The sequence below is a fragment of the Mercenaria mercenaria genome, chromosome 17 (assembly GCF_021730395.1).
Source record: "Mercenaria mercenaria strain notata chromosome 17, MADL_Memer_1, whole genome shotgun sequence".
Lineage (NCBI taxonomy): Eukaryota > Metazoa > Mollusca > Bivalvia > Venerida > Veneridae > Mercenaria > Mercenaria mercenaria.
The window spans coordinates 32946367-32961926 of NC_069377.1; the positions used below are offsets into that span (position 1 = coordinate 32946367).

The 15560-nt window shown below is 36.0% G+C and overlaps 1 protein-coding gene across 6 annotated transcripts in view; it reads left to right on the top strand.

The window, feature by feature from the left end:
- LOC128549889 (interferon-induced protein 44-like) overlaps window positions 1–15124 on the top strand; it is a 21876-nt gene extending 6752 nt beyond the window's left edge. For 2 of the 6 annotated variants that reach the window (XM_053527625.1, XM_053527624.1), the window contains 4 exons: window positions 538–735; window positions 1457–1600; window positions 3898–4069; window positions 4373–5264. In XM_053527625.1, coding sequence (XP_053383600.1) covers window positions 538–735; window positions 1457–1600; window positions 3898–4069; window positions 4373–4689 — 831 coding nt within the window. In that variant the 3' untranslated portion in view covers window positions 4690–5264. Of the gene's footprint in view, window positions 1–537; window positions 736–1456; window positions 1601–3897; window positions 4070–4372; window positions 6791–8801; window positions 9354–9872; window positions 9944–10588; window positions 10787–11320; window positions 11465–13862; window positions 14035–14331 lie in introns of those variants that run through there. The other 4 variants (XM_053527622.1, XM_053527623.1, XM_053527621.1 and 1 more) reach the window with 4 other exon arrangements.
- The last annotated feature ends 436 nt before the right edge of the window (window positions 15125–15560 follow it).

Below are 15560 nucleotides of genomic sequence, written 5' to 3' on the forward strand. Positions count from 1 at the left end.
AACTGGATATAACACTGTTCATAATACACATCACTCTAAAGAATTCCATGGGTAGTAACAAGAACTTTTTAAATTGTCAAAATAATTTGAATTACAAATGCATTTCTTCCATACATGAATTTCAGTTATTTTGGACACAAGCTTTTTTATAGTCAAATTTGACTATCTGTTGATGAATTGTTTTATGACTTAAATGAATATATCGTAGTTAGCACGAACGCAAATTTACACAAGTAAAAGTTTGTTCAATTTTGAAAGAGGTTACACAGCGAATAAAAATAAATTTTTGGGCTATAAAATTTACATTAATGAAGATACCATAAAGTTCCTTCTACTACCCCAAAAGCCTTTAGAAGATAGCGTTCTTGCAAGATAAAACCGATGTTCTTGCAAAACGACATAGAAGCAACAGCTTGAATACTTTCAAGGACGTATGCATATCCGTCATAGTATTGTTTGTTTAGGAGCTCGAGTTTGTTGATTATTTCAGCTGAAAAACTTCTTACTGCAGAGAAGACCGTGTGTTCATTGTTTCAGTTCTTAGATGAACTCAAAGAGGAGATTGTTACATTTAAACCAGTCCAAGACCTACAGATTAGTGAGGCTCGAATTTTGATGCTAGGGCCAGTGGGTGCTGGCAAATCCAGTTTCTACAACACGATAGATTCAATATACCGGGGTCGCATTACACAGCGAGCTTGTAGTGGTAGCGCAGAACAGAGCCTTTCCACTGCTGTAAGTAAAATTAACTTTTTATTTCAGAGGTCTGAAGAAATATTATATAAAGACATAAAATTTGTGTCATATATAGTATCTCCACGTATTGGACTACAATATTTTAATGTTCCCACTAAACTGTTGAGACTCTATCACATAGTCAGTAATAAATATTATGAAGAAAACAACTTACCCGCCATTTGCTATTTGCCAATGTCATAAACATTACTGAAACTACATTTTTGAAATTTAAAAAATATCGAACAATTTGAAAGTGTTTGTATTAACATATTAAAATTTTCAAAATATTGAATCTTGGAAAGGTATAATTTTATCAATTTTACTACATCGCCACACTTCAAAAATACGCCTAAAAGTTGAGTTATTAAAAAAAATTGATTTTATTTTGTTGCTCCATGCCCCTCCGTGCATTATTTCATCACGAGCGGGCACCTGGGTAGAACCACCGACCTTCCGTTAGCCAGCTAGATTGCTTCCTCACAATTCAACGCCCCGTGTGAGGCTCGAACCCAAATCGATGAGGGGCAAGTGATTTGAAGTCAGCGACCGTAACCGCTTGGCCACGGAGGCCCTCTATTAGAAAAAGAGTGAATACCTTTTATTAGGATACAGAGATGTATCTATTTATTGTTTCACTGCAATAATGGTTTAATGTTTCACTGGAAAATGATTTAGTACCATTTATCACTTGTTTGATTGTTGAAATTTTAAATTGCAGTATATACCATATATGGTGAAAGTAAGGTCAGGTAGCTCCTTGAACTTCCGGCTGTGTGATACACGTGGTCTAGAAGAATCCATGGGTATCGATGTGCTAGAGTGTAACTATCTTCTTGATGGAAACGTACCAGCTTATTACGAGGTAACTGATATTGGCCCAGCTTCCTTCGCAGTGAAAAATTAACTCAGTAAAATGCCAAGGACGTATACAATTAACAACTAAATAAAATACTCGCACCAGGTGAAGTTATTATAATAAAAGTTTCAGTCATACAATATAATTACAGCTGATAACGTATTTAGCTCACCTGAGCACGGAGCAGCACTGTTCCGTCCGGACAAACGTTTCTTCAGATGACATCTGCACTGAAAATACTAGTCAGAATTGAACAAGTAACTTAGTCAATAGCATCCTGGCATGGTTTTTTTTCTTCAAAATTTTCAGCATGGCCGCTTGTTTTTGAAAACAGACAAAAACCTTTAAATGACTTTTCATAAACCGCTAGATGGGTCTCCACCAAACTTGGTCTGTAACATCAATTTAAGGTCCTCTCCCACACTTAACATGTGGTCACTTGAAGCCCCTTTTAGAGGTTGTTAGAGCTTAAAATAGAAATACCTTTAAGCAGCTTCTCCTCATGAACCGCTTATTGTATCTTCTTCAGACTTGATCTCTAAAATCATTTTAAGGTCCTCTAAAAAACCTTTTTCAACTGGGTGAGATTGACCCTTATTAGGGGCTACTAAAGCTAAAATGGAAATATCTTTAAAGGACTTCTTATGAACCGCACGATGGATCTTCATCAAACTTCGTCTGCAGCATCTTTGTTCCACTCCGAAATTTAATCAAATCTGGGCAACCGTACCCTTTGTCCGGGTCGCTAGAGCTAAAAACAGAAATATTTTAAACAATTTCTTCGCGTGGACAGGTCGGTAGATCTTCACCAAACGTGGTCTGTAGCATCATTGTAAGGCCCTCTCTCAAACTTGTTCAAATGGAACACTAAAACCTTTTAAGGGCCAGTAGTTAAACATAGAAAACCCTTTAAACAACTTCTTCTCATGAACCGTTGGATGCATTTTCATCAAACTTGGTTTATAGCATCATTTTAGGTCGTCTCCCAATTTTGTGCAATTTGGAACACTTTGCAGATTTTAGGGGCAGCTAGAGGTAAAAAAGAAGAATTATTAAGAGACCGCCAGCCTGCTCCAATTAATGTCCTCCGTCTTTTTTTAAAAAGAAGAAAAAGGGCACAGAATAGGCTTCATGTACATAACTCTGCCAAACATGAAGGGATATGAAATGTTCCCCATTATAAGACGACCTGTCGTGCGCAAGATCCAAACCCATAGCTCCAAGGTCAAGGTCACACTTAGTGGCTAAAGGTTAGCAGGGTCTGTTTCGTGTCCGGTCAATAACTCTACCATTCATCAAAGGATTTTGGATTTTTGCCACAAATATTCCCCATAATGAGCGCAAGACCAAGATCCCTAGCTCTAAGGTCAAGGTCACGCTTAGAGGTTAAAGGTTAACATAGTCTGTTTCTTGTTCGGTCAGTAACTCTACCATTCACTATTTTTAAAATGAAACTATGTTTTAAATTTAATTTAGATGATTGGTATTGATAGATATAAAAAGCTGTTAACAATTGTAGACTTGTAGAATGCAAGCCCAGGCACAAGTAATAAGTTAATGGTACATATAGGTAAATGCAGCATTACTATGGTTTCAGTACATTAGACCACAGGTGTTTAAAGCTCTATCAATAAAATATATGTGTAGGTTAGATCTCTTTCATAGTATATTAGGTGGGTGGGATATGGTAATGCATATATATTTAATGATAGAGCTTCAAGCGCCTGTGATTAGACTGATATGTGGTGCAGAACTGCATCAAAAGCAGAATTGATTTTTTTCCTAATGTATTATGGAAAATAATTTATTTTAGTACCATATAAGAGTCATGCATTTTATTTGCTTATTAATTTCCTCCCTTTAATATAATTATGACTTATATACATCGTTAGTATACCCTATTTCTTAGAATATGTTGTATTGGCATGCAATATGTTTTGTCAAAACTATCGCTAGGCGGGGGACGTTGGTATCTCTGTTACAAATTCTTATGTGTGTGTGTGTATGTGTTTTTCCAATGTTGTAAGAGCCATATAGTGATTGAACTGTTTGACATCTGTCACACTAATTTGTGTAATAGACTTCCACTGGCTATGGAACATTTGGCACATGCAGCATATTGTAGTCCTTTTCCATAGTTTCACCCTGTCTAACCAGTTTAAGCTCTGAAATTTAGTTGTGCAATTTAGGGCTACCATGTTGCTTGTTTGTTACGTTTGTTAATTTTGGAATCAGAAACGATATGCGTCTTTTTCTCTTTGAGAATGATAATAAGTTAATATTAAATATTTTTATCTTTCTAGTTTAATCCTACATCGCCAATCAGTCCAAAGTCTCCAGGATTCAAGTCTGATCCCAGCACTAATGACATTGTCCATTGTGCAGTCTTCGTATTAGATTCAACAACGCTTGAAGTGCTGTCTTCAAAGGTTGTTGAGAAAATGAAGGGACTTCGTGAACTAATGAATCAAAAACGTATGATAAATTTAAAATTGCAGTTGTTTGAATCGAAGGTCCAAATAATTTATGAAAAGCTGTTAATTAAATAAGTATTATGCACATTTTTCTTGTCTTGTATCTTTAATCAAGTATGTCGACTTTGTAAGAGTGTCTTTTTTTAAATGGGAAATATTCATCAGAAGGATAATTTCAGGAGCAATTTAATATTTCAAGAATATTACTGCTTTTTGTCATTAGTAGAAGTAAAGGATTTTTTAAAGATATGTTCAGAGATATATAAGGATTCATATTTCTATATGTTCATTTACACAATTTCAGGAATACCACAGATTATTCTTTTAACAAAGATAGACAAGCTCTGTAAAGAAGTAGAGAAAAACGTATCTTTTGTGTATCACAGCCCAACTGTCAAGCAAGCTGTAGAGAAAGCTTCACAAATTCTTGGTCTTCCACGAGCTAACATTCTTCCTGTTAAGAATTACGAGAATGAGGCTGAGTTGGACGACAACGTTGACATTTTAGCTTTATTGGCTCTTCGTAAGATGCTGCATTTTACTGAGGATTTCATGCATAATCTGATTGACAAACGAAATGATGTGCAAGTCGAGATGAAAAAAATGAAACTCGAAAACTGAGAATCTGCAACGTTTAGCACAATAGAGACCGTTGTCTCAAAGTTGATGATTTTGATGAATTTTCATGTACCTTTTTTGACAAATTAATCAGACATGACACAGAATGCATGAATGTTTTTATTATGTAATCTTTCACAGCACATTATATGTTCTGTTTACAAAAGGCCACTATACCGTTTAAAATTGAAAACATTGTGTAAAAGGTCTTAACAGGACAACTTCAAAGACTTGAAAGTGGTAATTTTACAGTTGTTATGCTGAACTCTTTTCTTTGAACAGTTTGTGTTGACTCCATTATTTTCGTTATATGTCTGTCTGTGTTTACACTTGTGATGTATTCTTTGTTTTCAGACATTTTATATCGTTCCGTTGAATGTGTTTGTGAACTGTTATCATTGTCAATTTTACGCGCATACAATATGTTAGGCAGAATGCAATAAGAGGGCTTGGTACATTGTACCCATTTATAGAAAGAAGTATAATAGAATTAACGCTGTTTTTGTTGTCAACGATTGACGCAGATTCTCTGCTTTTAACCGTGGCATTCGGGATTCAGTAAAGTGGGAAGAAATCAATGTCTTCGTCTGTTTGTTGTATAGTCGTTTTAACTGTAGTACAAGGCGAAAAGATGATTTTGTATCCATGTTCCAGATAAACTTATTCACGTAATAACAGGATGTACAAAGACACAATTTGACAGAGAAGCATGTACAGGAGACCGATGTCTGCAAAGAATATGTAGTGCAGATTGGTTTTGTTTAAATTTAATACTGCAAAGAAATGTCTGCATTTTTAACTCATCTGAGCACGAAGTGCTCAAATGTGAGCTTTTGTGATCGCCCTGTGTCCGTCGTCCGTCCGTCATCCGTCCGTCGTCAGTCGTCAACAATCTGACTGTTAACACTCTAGAGGTCACAATTTTGGCCCAATCTAAAGGACTTCATTCACAAACAAAACCCGCCCGCCGAGCTCATTAGGGCGTTTTGATATACGGATTGGAGGGTCGTAAGTCCGATCCCCGGAAGGGCCATATGTTCTCCGTGACGATTTGATAAAAGACAATGTGCCTGAAAGCATGCATCCTCGACCTCTGATTCATGTGGGGAAGCTGACCGTTACTTTCGGAGAACATGTTATACTGGTGCAGAATATAGGAACACTGGTTAGCTTAACTGTCCGCCGTTTCATAACTGAAATACTGATAAAATACGGTGTTCAACCCAAAACAAATTGACAAACAGTGTAATGACAATCTGTTATGAAGTCGTATGTTGGCAAACTGGAATTGGTTACGCCTTTAGAACCACGTGGCGCATTTTTCGGAGGTCGAACAGAGGCCTGATGCTTCTGTCGATGAAGACATTAGTATGACGTGACATCGCCCTATCCATGAGTAAATGAAACGGGGAAAATTCCATTAGGTCATCATGAAATTATCACAGAAAACCTTAAAAAATTAGAGGACTACGAGAGTCTGGTAAAGTGCAAAGTTCTTCCACAAAAAAGTCTTTTCCGCCCTGCTCTGCTTAGTAAAATGAATGGTAAGCTGTTGTTTCACCTATGTTGCTAAACAATAATCACCTCGCACACATGCTAAAGAAGAGAGAAGTTTTTTAGGTACCTGTTAGCCATACTTATTTGGCTGATCGGGATCTGTTATTTTATAGTTGTCATCCCTATAACGGGACAGTGACAGTCAAAAGTTACCACGCTGTCCCAATTGGACTAGGTACCTGTGTAACAAATGAGGTCAAACAAACACGTAAAAAATGGAATAAAGTTGTCAAACTGCACAAACCAGTAAGAAGCACTGGGTGTTCAAATCGCACCTAACAGGGATCATACTCAAACCTAACTAGCCCTACGTGTTGACCATTTTTATGCCCTAAAGAGATGATCTAAGGCCATGGTGAGCTTCCCGTCAATATGGCGGCGCTAATGTCAAATCCATGTCTATTCATCTGTTTCCTCACGCGAAGGGGTAAGTTGCTTTAACTTTCACAGGGTCACGTTTTAGTGCGCACGTGTGCCCTTTGATATTCAACAGATATCGCGGGACGTTTGTAGGTTGGTACTTTCGTTTTCGGAATAGAGAATAAAGGTATGTTGACTTCGTTTAGATTGCAATCATATCTTTATTATACATTTTTTTCAAGTTTTATCGTTTTAAATATGTAGACCGTTTCAGTTTGTTGTTGCAAATTAAAAGATATATTTCGATACGTCAGCTTGTGTTAGATCACAAACCTACTTTCGTTTTCAAACTCCAGTAATAAATTCACGAAAAGCAAACAGGAGTCATTCGCGTTATTTTATTTATTAGTAAGAATGGAGGCATGCTCTTTTAATAATACAGTATTCACTAGCTAACTCCTTTTGATGTTTTGTAGTCCTATGTATATAGAGTAACTAGCTCCCTTTTAGGTTGTATAGTCCGATACCTCTTTTATAGGTTCTTTAGTCTTATACGTATATAAGGAGTATCCGTTTAAGCTCACCAGAGCACAAAGTGGTGATCATGGTGAGCTTTTAGGATCGTTAGATGTACGTCCGTCGTCCACAATTTCTTAATTAAGAAAACCTCCTAAACATATTGAATGCCAATTTCAACCAAACTTCACAGAAATGTTCTTTCAGATTCTTTCAAATATAGTCATCCATGTAGAATTCCAAGGCAACCAAGAAGAAAACTTTAAAAAATCTTCTCCCCAGAAACTGCTGGCCTTATTAAAAAAATGTTCCTTGAGTGACCCTTTACCAAAGTTCGACTTACATTGCGACAAGTTAAGATCTGACACATCGTGATTTAAAATGTCCATAAGAACATTATCTTTAAATTGATGAATAATATCGGTTTCCCATTTTTCTTTAACCTAAATTTGTTCACTTGAAATGAAAGATCGACTGTTCATTATGAATCCCTTATTATCAGATATAAAGCGCATTAGTCAAAGTTCCTCATTTTGAGCAAGGCAGTTGCGCATGTGCAAAGGATTACATATATTTTTCCTTGTTCTCCACTGGTAATCTGTTATAATACAGACTGATATTGACTAAATTGGTTGAAAAGATATTGAGATGTTATGTTACATCAAGGAAAAATAATCTATTCTGAAAACATCACCCTCTGAAAATGCTTCTATGAATTTAGCTGTTTATCAGTTACGCGTATGTAGAAATAAATCTAAACCCTGGAACTTCACAATGAAAGAACAAAATGTAGTCTAGATCTTTTCTTGAGATCATAAGCAATGAAACTAAGCCAAAACAAATAACTGCCACATCTTTATGTGGCTAATCATACCATATTTCATCAAAACAATTACATTTTGGACTTTTTCACATTTAACTCTGTGAAATTCCTATGTGGTGTAAACAGTCCTTTTTGCCCTACGTAGAGTTTGCAGGTGCGAAATTTTACTTCCGTTAATAAATCCCACACGCTTAGCGCAATACAGAAAACGCAGACCTACGTATCGTGGGGTCGTGAATTCGATCCCCGGGCAGGGCATATGTTCTCCTCGACGATTTGATAAAAGACAATGTGTCTGAAATTATTCGTTCTTTGCCGCTGATTCATGTTGAGAAGTTGGCATTTACTTGCAGAGAACAGGTTTGTACTGGTACAGAATCCAGGTAACTGCCCGCCGTTATATAACTGAAATACTGTTGAAAAACAGCGTTTAACTCCAAACAAACAAACAAACAAACAAATCTTTAAGATACGAAACGTGCATGCACTCTGCACTTTCACATGTGAAGCAAACTAAATGTATTTTTTAAAGTAAAATGTTTATGATTTTAATGGAGAACATTTTTTCATAACACATATTTTACATCACAATTATATTAATCATAATCTAGTTAATTTTGAAGAAGAAAAAAACACACGAAAAAGGAGGGCCGAAAAGTGGGCTGCATAATACCAAATACGTGAAAAATGGTACCAGTATCTCCCTTGCTTGGCGCCCAAGAAGTTCAAATGGTAAGAGTTGAAAATGACAACAAAAATGTATCACCTTTCTTGAACAGATGGTTTCTGTTCTACTAGTATAATATTAAATAAAATCTACCTTTTGAGAGAGGTGATGGTTTTCTTTTACTCATTTAAGGGGTCAAGCAGTGAACAATGACGGAAGGAAAACTCTCGGAGAAAGATATGGATCAGCTGGAAAAATGGATTGGAACGGGTCCTAAAATATTTACGCTTCGGTATGCTATCACACGAGATGGATGTGATCCTACAGTCTTCCATAAGAAATGTGACAACCAGGGTCCTACTGTAACAGTGCTATATAATCAACAAGGCTCCGTGTACGGTGGTTATACAAGCGTCAGTTGGCAGTCAATGAGCGGCATTTACGTCAGAGATGATAAAGCTTTTTTATATCAGCTGAGATATAATGGAAGTGACAGGCAAAATATATTTCATGTTAAAATCCCCGATAGAGCTGTTATACACAGTAGCTCGTGTGCACCAATATTCGGTTCGTCTTATGACCTTCAAACATTTAACGTTAAGATAAACAAATCCGGTACTGTCTTTCCTCTCAATGGAACCATGGGCAGTTTCGGAACCGTATACAACAACAACGGAGTGAGACCTGACCGAGTAAACAACGGTTCGATGGACGTCACTGAACTAGAAGTATACAGTGTAGCAGGTATCAGTCTTTACTTTTACGATGGATAATTCACACATCTTCAAAAAGATATATACTGTATATACAATAATGCTGATCAAAGAACACCTGTCATTTTGATACAAGTGCATGGCTTCCTATCTTAAACTCATCTTCACTTGTAACACATCAACGAATCTGTTGAAATAAAAAAACAACAACAAAAGACAAGTTATGACGTCGAATTAGAAACAAAAATGCTTACCCTAGAAAAGGGAATAGTCTTTAGTATCTAGTACTTTATTTCTCTTTATATTGTAGTAATTCTCTTCATATTGAAGTTAACTACATATCGTTATGGGGCAAAAAAATATAACAATGAAATTAAGTTTGATTTATTATTTATTTTTTATCATCTAACATAATTAACGTAAAGCTATTCATTTATTAAGTTCTAGTGATGTTGCATGACGGTTATTCGAAGCTGATTTCTATAGAATAGCTTCATTATCTCTTTGTACATAAAGCAATTAAGTAGTGTTCAATGCTTTTCAATTTTAGATGGCCAAAGAAGAAAAACCTTACAGGAAGAAAAAACACCATGGCGAAAAACTAAAGACTGGAACGAAAAGGTTTGATTACAGCGCAGAAGTTAAATGAAAATACCAAGGAGAATCCCTCTAAATTTACTTTTTGAGTTTTTTTTTTATTATAATATGACTACCTTTTCCGTATGATTTCTCGTTAGATTGTATAAAACACTATCCATAATACACATCATTCTTAAGAATTCCATGGGTAGTAACAAGAACTTTTTAAATTGTCAAAATAATTTGAAGTATGTTTTTTTGCTACTACAAATGCATATCTTCCATACAAAAATTTCAGCCATTTTGGACAAGTTTTTTTATAGTTAAATTTGACTTTATCTGTTGATAAATTGTTTTATGACTTAAAAGGATATGTCGTAGTTAGCAGAAACGCAAATTTACAAATTTGTTCAATTTTGAAAGAGCTAACTCAGCGAAAAAATATATTTTTGGCTGTAAAATTTACATTAATGAATATATCATAAAGTTCCTTCTACTACCCCCACAAGCCTTTAAAAGATAGTGTTCTTGCAAGATAAAACCCATGTTCGTGCAAAACGACATAGAGGCAGCAGCTTGAGTAATTTCAATGACGTATGCATATCCCTCATAATATTGTTTGTTTAGGAGCTCGTGTTTGTTGAAAAAATTCTTACTGCAGAGAAGACCGTGTGTTCATTGTTTCAGTACTTAGATGAACTCAAAGAGGAGATTGTTACATTTAAACCAGTCCAAGACCTACAGATCAGCGAGGCCCGAATTTTGATGCTAGGTCCGGTGGGTGCTGGCAAATCCAGTTTCTACAACACTATAGATTCAATATACCGTGGTCGAATTACACAGCGAGCTTGCAGTGGTAGCGCAGAACAGAGCCTTTCCACTGCTGTAAGTTAAATTTAGTTCTAATTTGAAATTTTCTTGATAAATACTATGCATTTTATTTTAGAGGTCTGAAGAAATATTATATAAAGACATAAAATTTGTATCATATAGTAGCTTCAGGTATTGGACTACAGTATTTTTACTATACTGTATGTTCCCACTAAACTGTTGAGAATCTATCACATAGTCAGTAATAAATATTATGAAGAAAACAACTTACCCGCCATTTGCTATTTGCCAATGTCATAAATATTACTGAAACTACTTTTTTTTTAAATTATTGAACAAAGTTATTCCTCACATGAAGAATTCAACGTCCCGTGAGTCTCGAATACAAATCGATGAGGGGCAAGTGATTTGAGGTCAGCGACCGTAACTACTTGGCCACGGAGGACCCCTATTAGAAAAAGAGTGGATACCTTTTATTAGGATACAGATCTGTTTATTTTTTTCACTGGAATAATGATTTAATGTTTCACCGGAAAATGATTAAGTATCATTTATCACCTATTTGATTGTTGAAATATGAAATTGCAGTACATACCATATACGGTGAAAGTAGGGTCAGGTGCCTCCTTGAACTTCCGTCTATGTGATACACGTGGTCTGGAAGAATCCATGGGTATCGATGTGCTAGAGTGTAACTATCTTCTTGATGGAAACGTACCAGCTTATTACGAGGTATTTGATATGGGCCCTGCTTCCTCAAAACTGTATTCAGTAAAATGCTACAGACGTATACAGTTATCAACTAAATAAAACTCCCGTAATAGGTGAAGTTAAGCGTTTCAGTCATACAATATAAATACAGCTTATAACGTGTTTAGCTCAGCTGAGCACGGAGCACTGTCCTGCCGTCCTTTTGTCGTCCGTCCGTCCGGACAAACTTTTCTTCAGATGACATCTGCACTGAAAATACTAGTCAGAATTGAACAAGTAACTTGGTCAATAGCATCCTGGCATGTTTTTTTTTTCAAAATTTTCAGCATCACCGCTTTCTTTGAAACAGACAAACACTTTTAAATAACTTCTAATAAACCGCTAGATGGGCCTCCAACAAACTTGGTCAGTAACAACAATTTAAAGTCCCCTCCCACACTTAACATGTGGTCAATTGAAGCCCCATTTAGGGCCTGTTAGAGCTTAAAATTGAAATTCCTTTAAAAAGCTTCTTGATGCATCTTCATCAGACTTATCTTTGAAATTATTTTAAGGTCTCTACAAAACCTTTTTCAACTAGGTAAGATTAGCCCTTATTAGGGGTTATTGCAGCCTTTTTGTTCCAATGTCAAATTAAATAAAATTTGGACAACCGCTTCCTTTGTCCGGGCCGCTAGAGCTTGAAATATAAATATTTTAAATAATTTCTTCGCATGAACAGGCCGGTAGATCTTCTCCAAACGTGGTCTGTAGCATCATTGTAAGGTCCTCTCTCAAACGTGTTCAAATGAAACACCAAACCCTTCCTTTAAGGGCCAGTAGTTAAGCATAGAAAAACCTTTCAACAACTTCTTCTCGTATTGCATATTCATCAAACTTGGTCTGTAGCATAATGTTAGGTCGGCTCCAAATTTAGTGCAGTTTGGACACTTTGCCAATTTTAGGGGCTGCTATAGGTAAAAAAGAAAAAACTTTCAGCCTGCTCCAGTTATTGTCCCCCGCATTTTTGGAAGAAGAGAAGGGACACAGAAATAGGCTGCACCCTTCCGTCCGTCAAACTTCGTGTGCGGTACATAACTCTGCCAAACATGAAGGGATTTGAAATAACTTGGCATAAATGTTCCCCATTATAAGGCGACCTGTCGTGCGCAAGACCCAGACCTATAGCTCCAAGGTCAAGGTCAACCGTAGAGGTCAAAGGTTAGGAGGGACTGTTTCGTGTCCGGTCAATAATTCTACCATTGATCAAAGGATTTTGAAAGTACTTGGAATAAATATTCCCCGTAATAAGACAACATGTCATGCGCAAGACCAAGATATCAGCTCTAAGGTCAAGGTCACATCTAGAAGTTAAAGATTAACATTGGTCTGTTTCTTTTTCGGTCAGTAACGCCACCATTCATCAAGGGATTTTTGAAATTACTTGGCACAAATGTTCCCAATAACGAGCTGATGTGTCTTGCGCAAGACTCAGACCCCTAGCTCCACGGTCAAGGTTACCTGTGGAGATAGAATATTTTTGTTTGGTCTGTAACTTTTTTGTGCACTGGTGCAAATAACTAGGCATATATTTTAACCATTACAAGACATTCTGTCGTGTGTAAAAGGTCAATGTTACAGGCACTCTTGTTAACTTTCTGTTTTAGTATGTACACGAGATTCCCCCTCCCTTATATGTTAAAGTACAATACATGTGTTTATATCAGTGTTTCCTCTGTTTCAAAAATGAAAATATTTTTTAAATAAGATGATTGGTATTGATACATATATAAAAAGATGTTAACAATTGTAGCCTACGGACTTGCAGAATGCAAGCTGAGGCACAAGTAATAAGTTACTGGTATATTTAGGTAAATGCAGCATTACTATGGTTGTAATACATTAGACTGATATGTAGCGCAACACTGTATCAACAGCAGAATTAACTTTTTTTCCTAATGTGCAATTGAAAACAATTAATTTTAGTACCATATTAGAGTCATGCTTTTTATTTGCTTATTACTTACCTCCCTTTAATATAGTTATGACTTATGTAAACTGTTAGTATTTTGCCCTGTTACTTAGAATATGTTGTATTGGCATGCAATATGTTTTGTCAAAATATCCCTAGGCGGGGGACGTTGGTATCTCTGTTACAAATCAAATTTGTGTGTGTGGTATTTCCACCAAATTGTAAGAGCCAAATAGTGATTGAACTGTTTGTCATCTGAAACACTAATTTGTGTAATAGACTTCCACTGGCAATGGAACATTTCACTCTCTCTAACTTGTTTAAGCTCTGAAATTTTAGTTGAGCAATTTAGGGCCATCATGATCCTCTTGTTTGTTGCGTTTGTTAATTTTCGAATCAGAAGCGATATGCGTCTTTTTCTCTTTGAAAATGGTAATAAGTTAAGTTTAAATATTTTTATCTTTCTAGTTTAATCCTACATCGCCAATCAGTCCAGCGTCTCCAGGATTCAAGTCTGATCCCAGCACTAATGACATTGTCCATTGTGCAGTATTCGTGTTAGATTCAACAACGCTCGAAGTGCTGTCTTCAAAGGTTGTTGAGAAAATGAAGGGACTTCGTGGACTAATGAATCAAAAACGTATGAAAAATTTAAAATTGCAATTGTTTGAATCGAAGGTCCAAATGGTTCATGTAAAGCTATTAATTAAATAAGAATTATGTACATTTTTATTGTCTTGTATATTTAATCGAGTATATCGACTTTGTACGAGTGTCTTTTTTAAGAGAAATATTCATTAGAAGGATAATTTCAGGAGAAATTTTAATGTCTCAAGAATACTTCTGCTGTTTATCATTGGTTCAAATAAAGTAATTTTACAAGATGTGTTCAGGTATGAGGACTCATATTTCTATATGTACATATATACTTTTTCAGGAATACCACAGATTATTCTTTTAACAAAGATAGACAAGCTCTGTAAAGAAGTAGAGAAAAACGTATCTTGCGTATATCACAGCCCAACTGTCAAGCAAGCTGTAGAGAAAGCATCGCAAATTCTTGGTCTTCCACGAGCTCACGTACTTCCTGTGAAGAATTACGAGGACGAGGCTGAGTTGGACGACAACATTGACATTTTAGCTTTGTTGGCTCTTCGTAAGATGCTGCATTTTACCGAGGATTTCATGCATAATCTGATTGACAAACGAAATGATGTGCAAGTCGAGATGAAAAAATTGAAGCTCGAAAACTGAGAATCTGCAACGTTTAGCACAGTAGAGACCGTTATCTCAAAGTTGATGACTTTTCATATATCTTTTTATTGACAAGTTAATCAGACATGACACAGCCTGCATAAATGTTTTTATGTAATCTTTCACAACACATTATATGTTCTGCTTACAAAAGGCCACTATACCATTTAAACTTGAAAGCATGGTGTAAAAGGTCTTAACAGGACAACTTCAAAGACTTGAAAGTGGTTATGCTAAATTCTTTTCTTTTTTGAACAGTTTGTGTTGACCCCCATTATTTTCGTTAGATGTCTGTCTGCGTTTACACTTGTGATGTGTTCTTTGTTTTCAGTCATTTTTATATCGTTCCGCTTAATATGTTTGTGAATTGTTATCATTGTCATCGATTTTACGTGCATATGTTAGACCGAATGCAATAAGAGGGCTTAGTACTACTGTACCCGTTTGTAGAAAGAAGTATAGTAGAATTAACGCTGTTTCTGTTGTATTTATTTTGATCAACGATTGACGCAAAGTCTTTGCTTTTAACCGTGGATTTCGGGATCTAATAAAGTGGGAAGACATCAATGTCTTCGTCTGTTTGTTGTATAGGCGTTTTTACTGTAGTACAAGACGAAAAAGTGATTTTGTATCAATGTTCCAGATAAACTTGTTCACGTAATAACAGGATGAACAACGACACAATCTGACAGAGAAGGCGTTATGTACAGGAGACCGATGACTGCAAAGAATATATAGTACAGATTGGGTTTGTTTAAATTTAAAAGAAAGGTCTGCATGTTTTAATTACTGCACTCAGTAGCAATGTACATGATATGCTTGTTGCTGTTATTGTAACATAGTGTGTCCAAAGCAACGTTTTCCTCACAAAATACACACAAAGCTGAGTTTACACTTGAACACACCAATTCA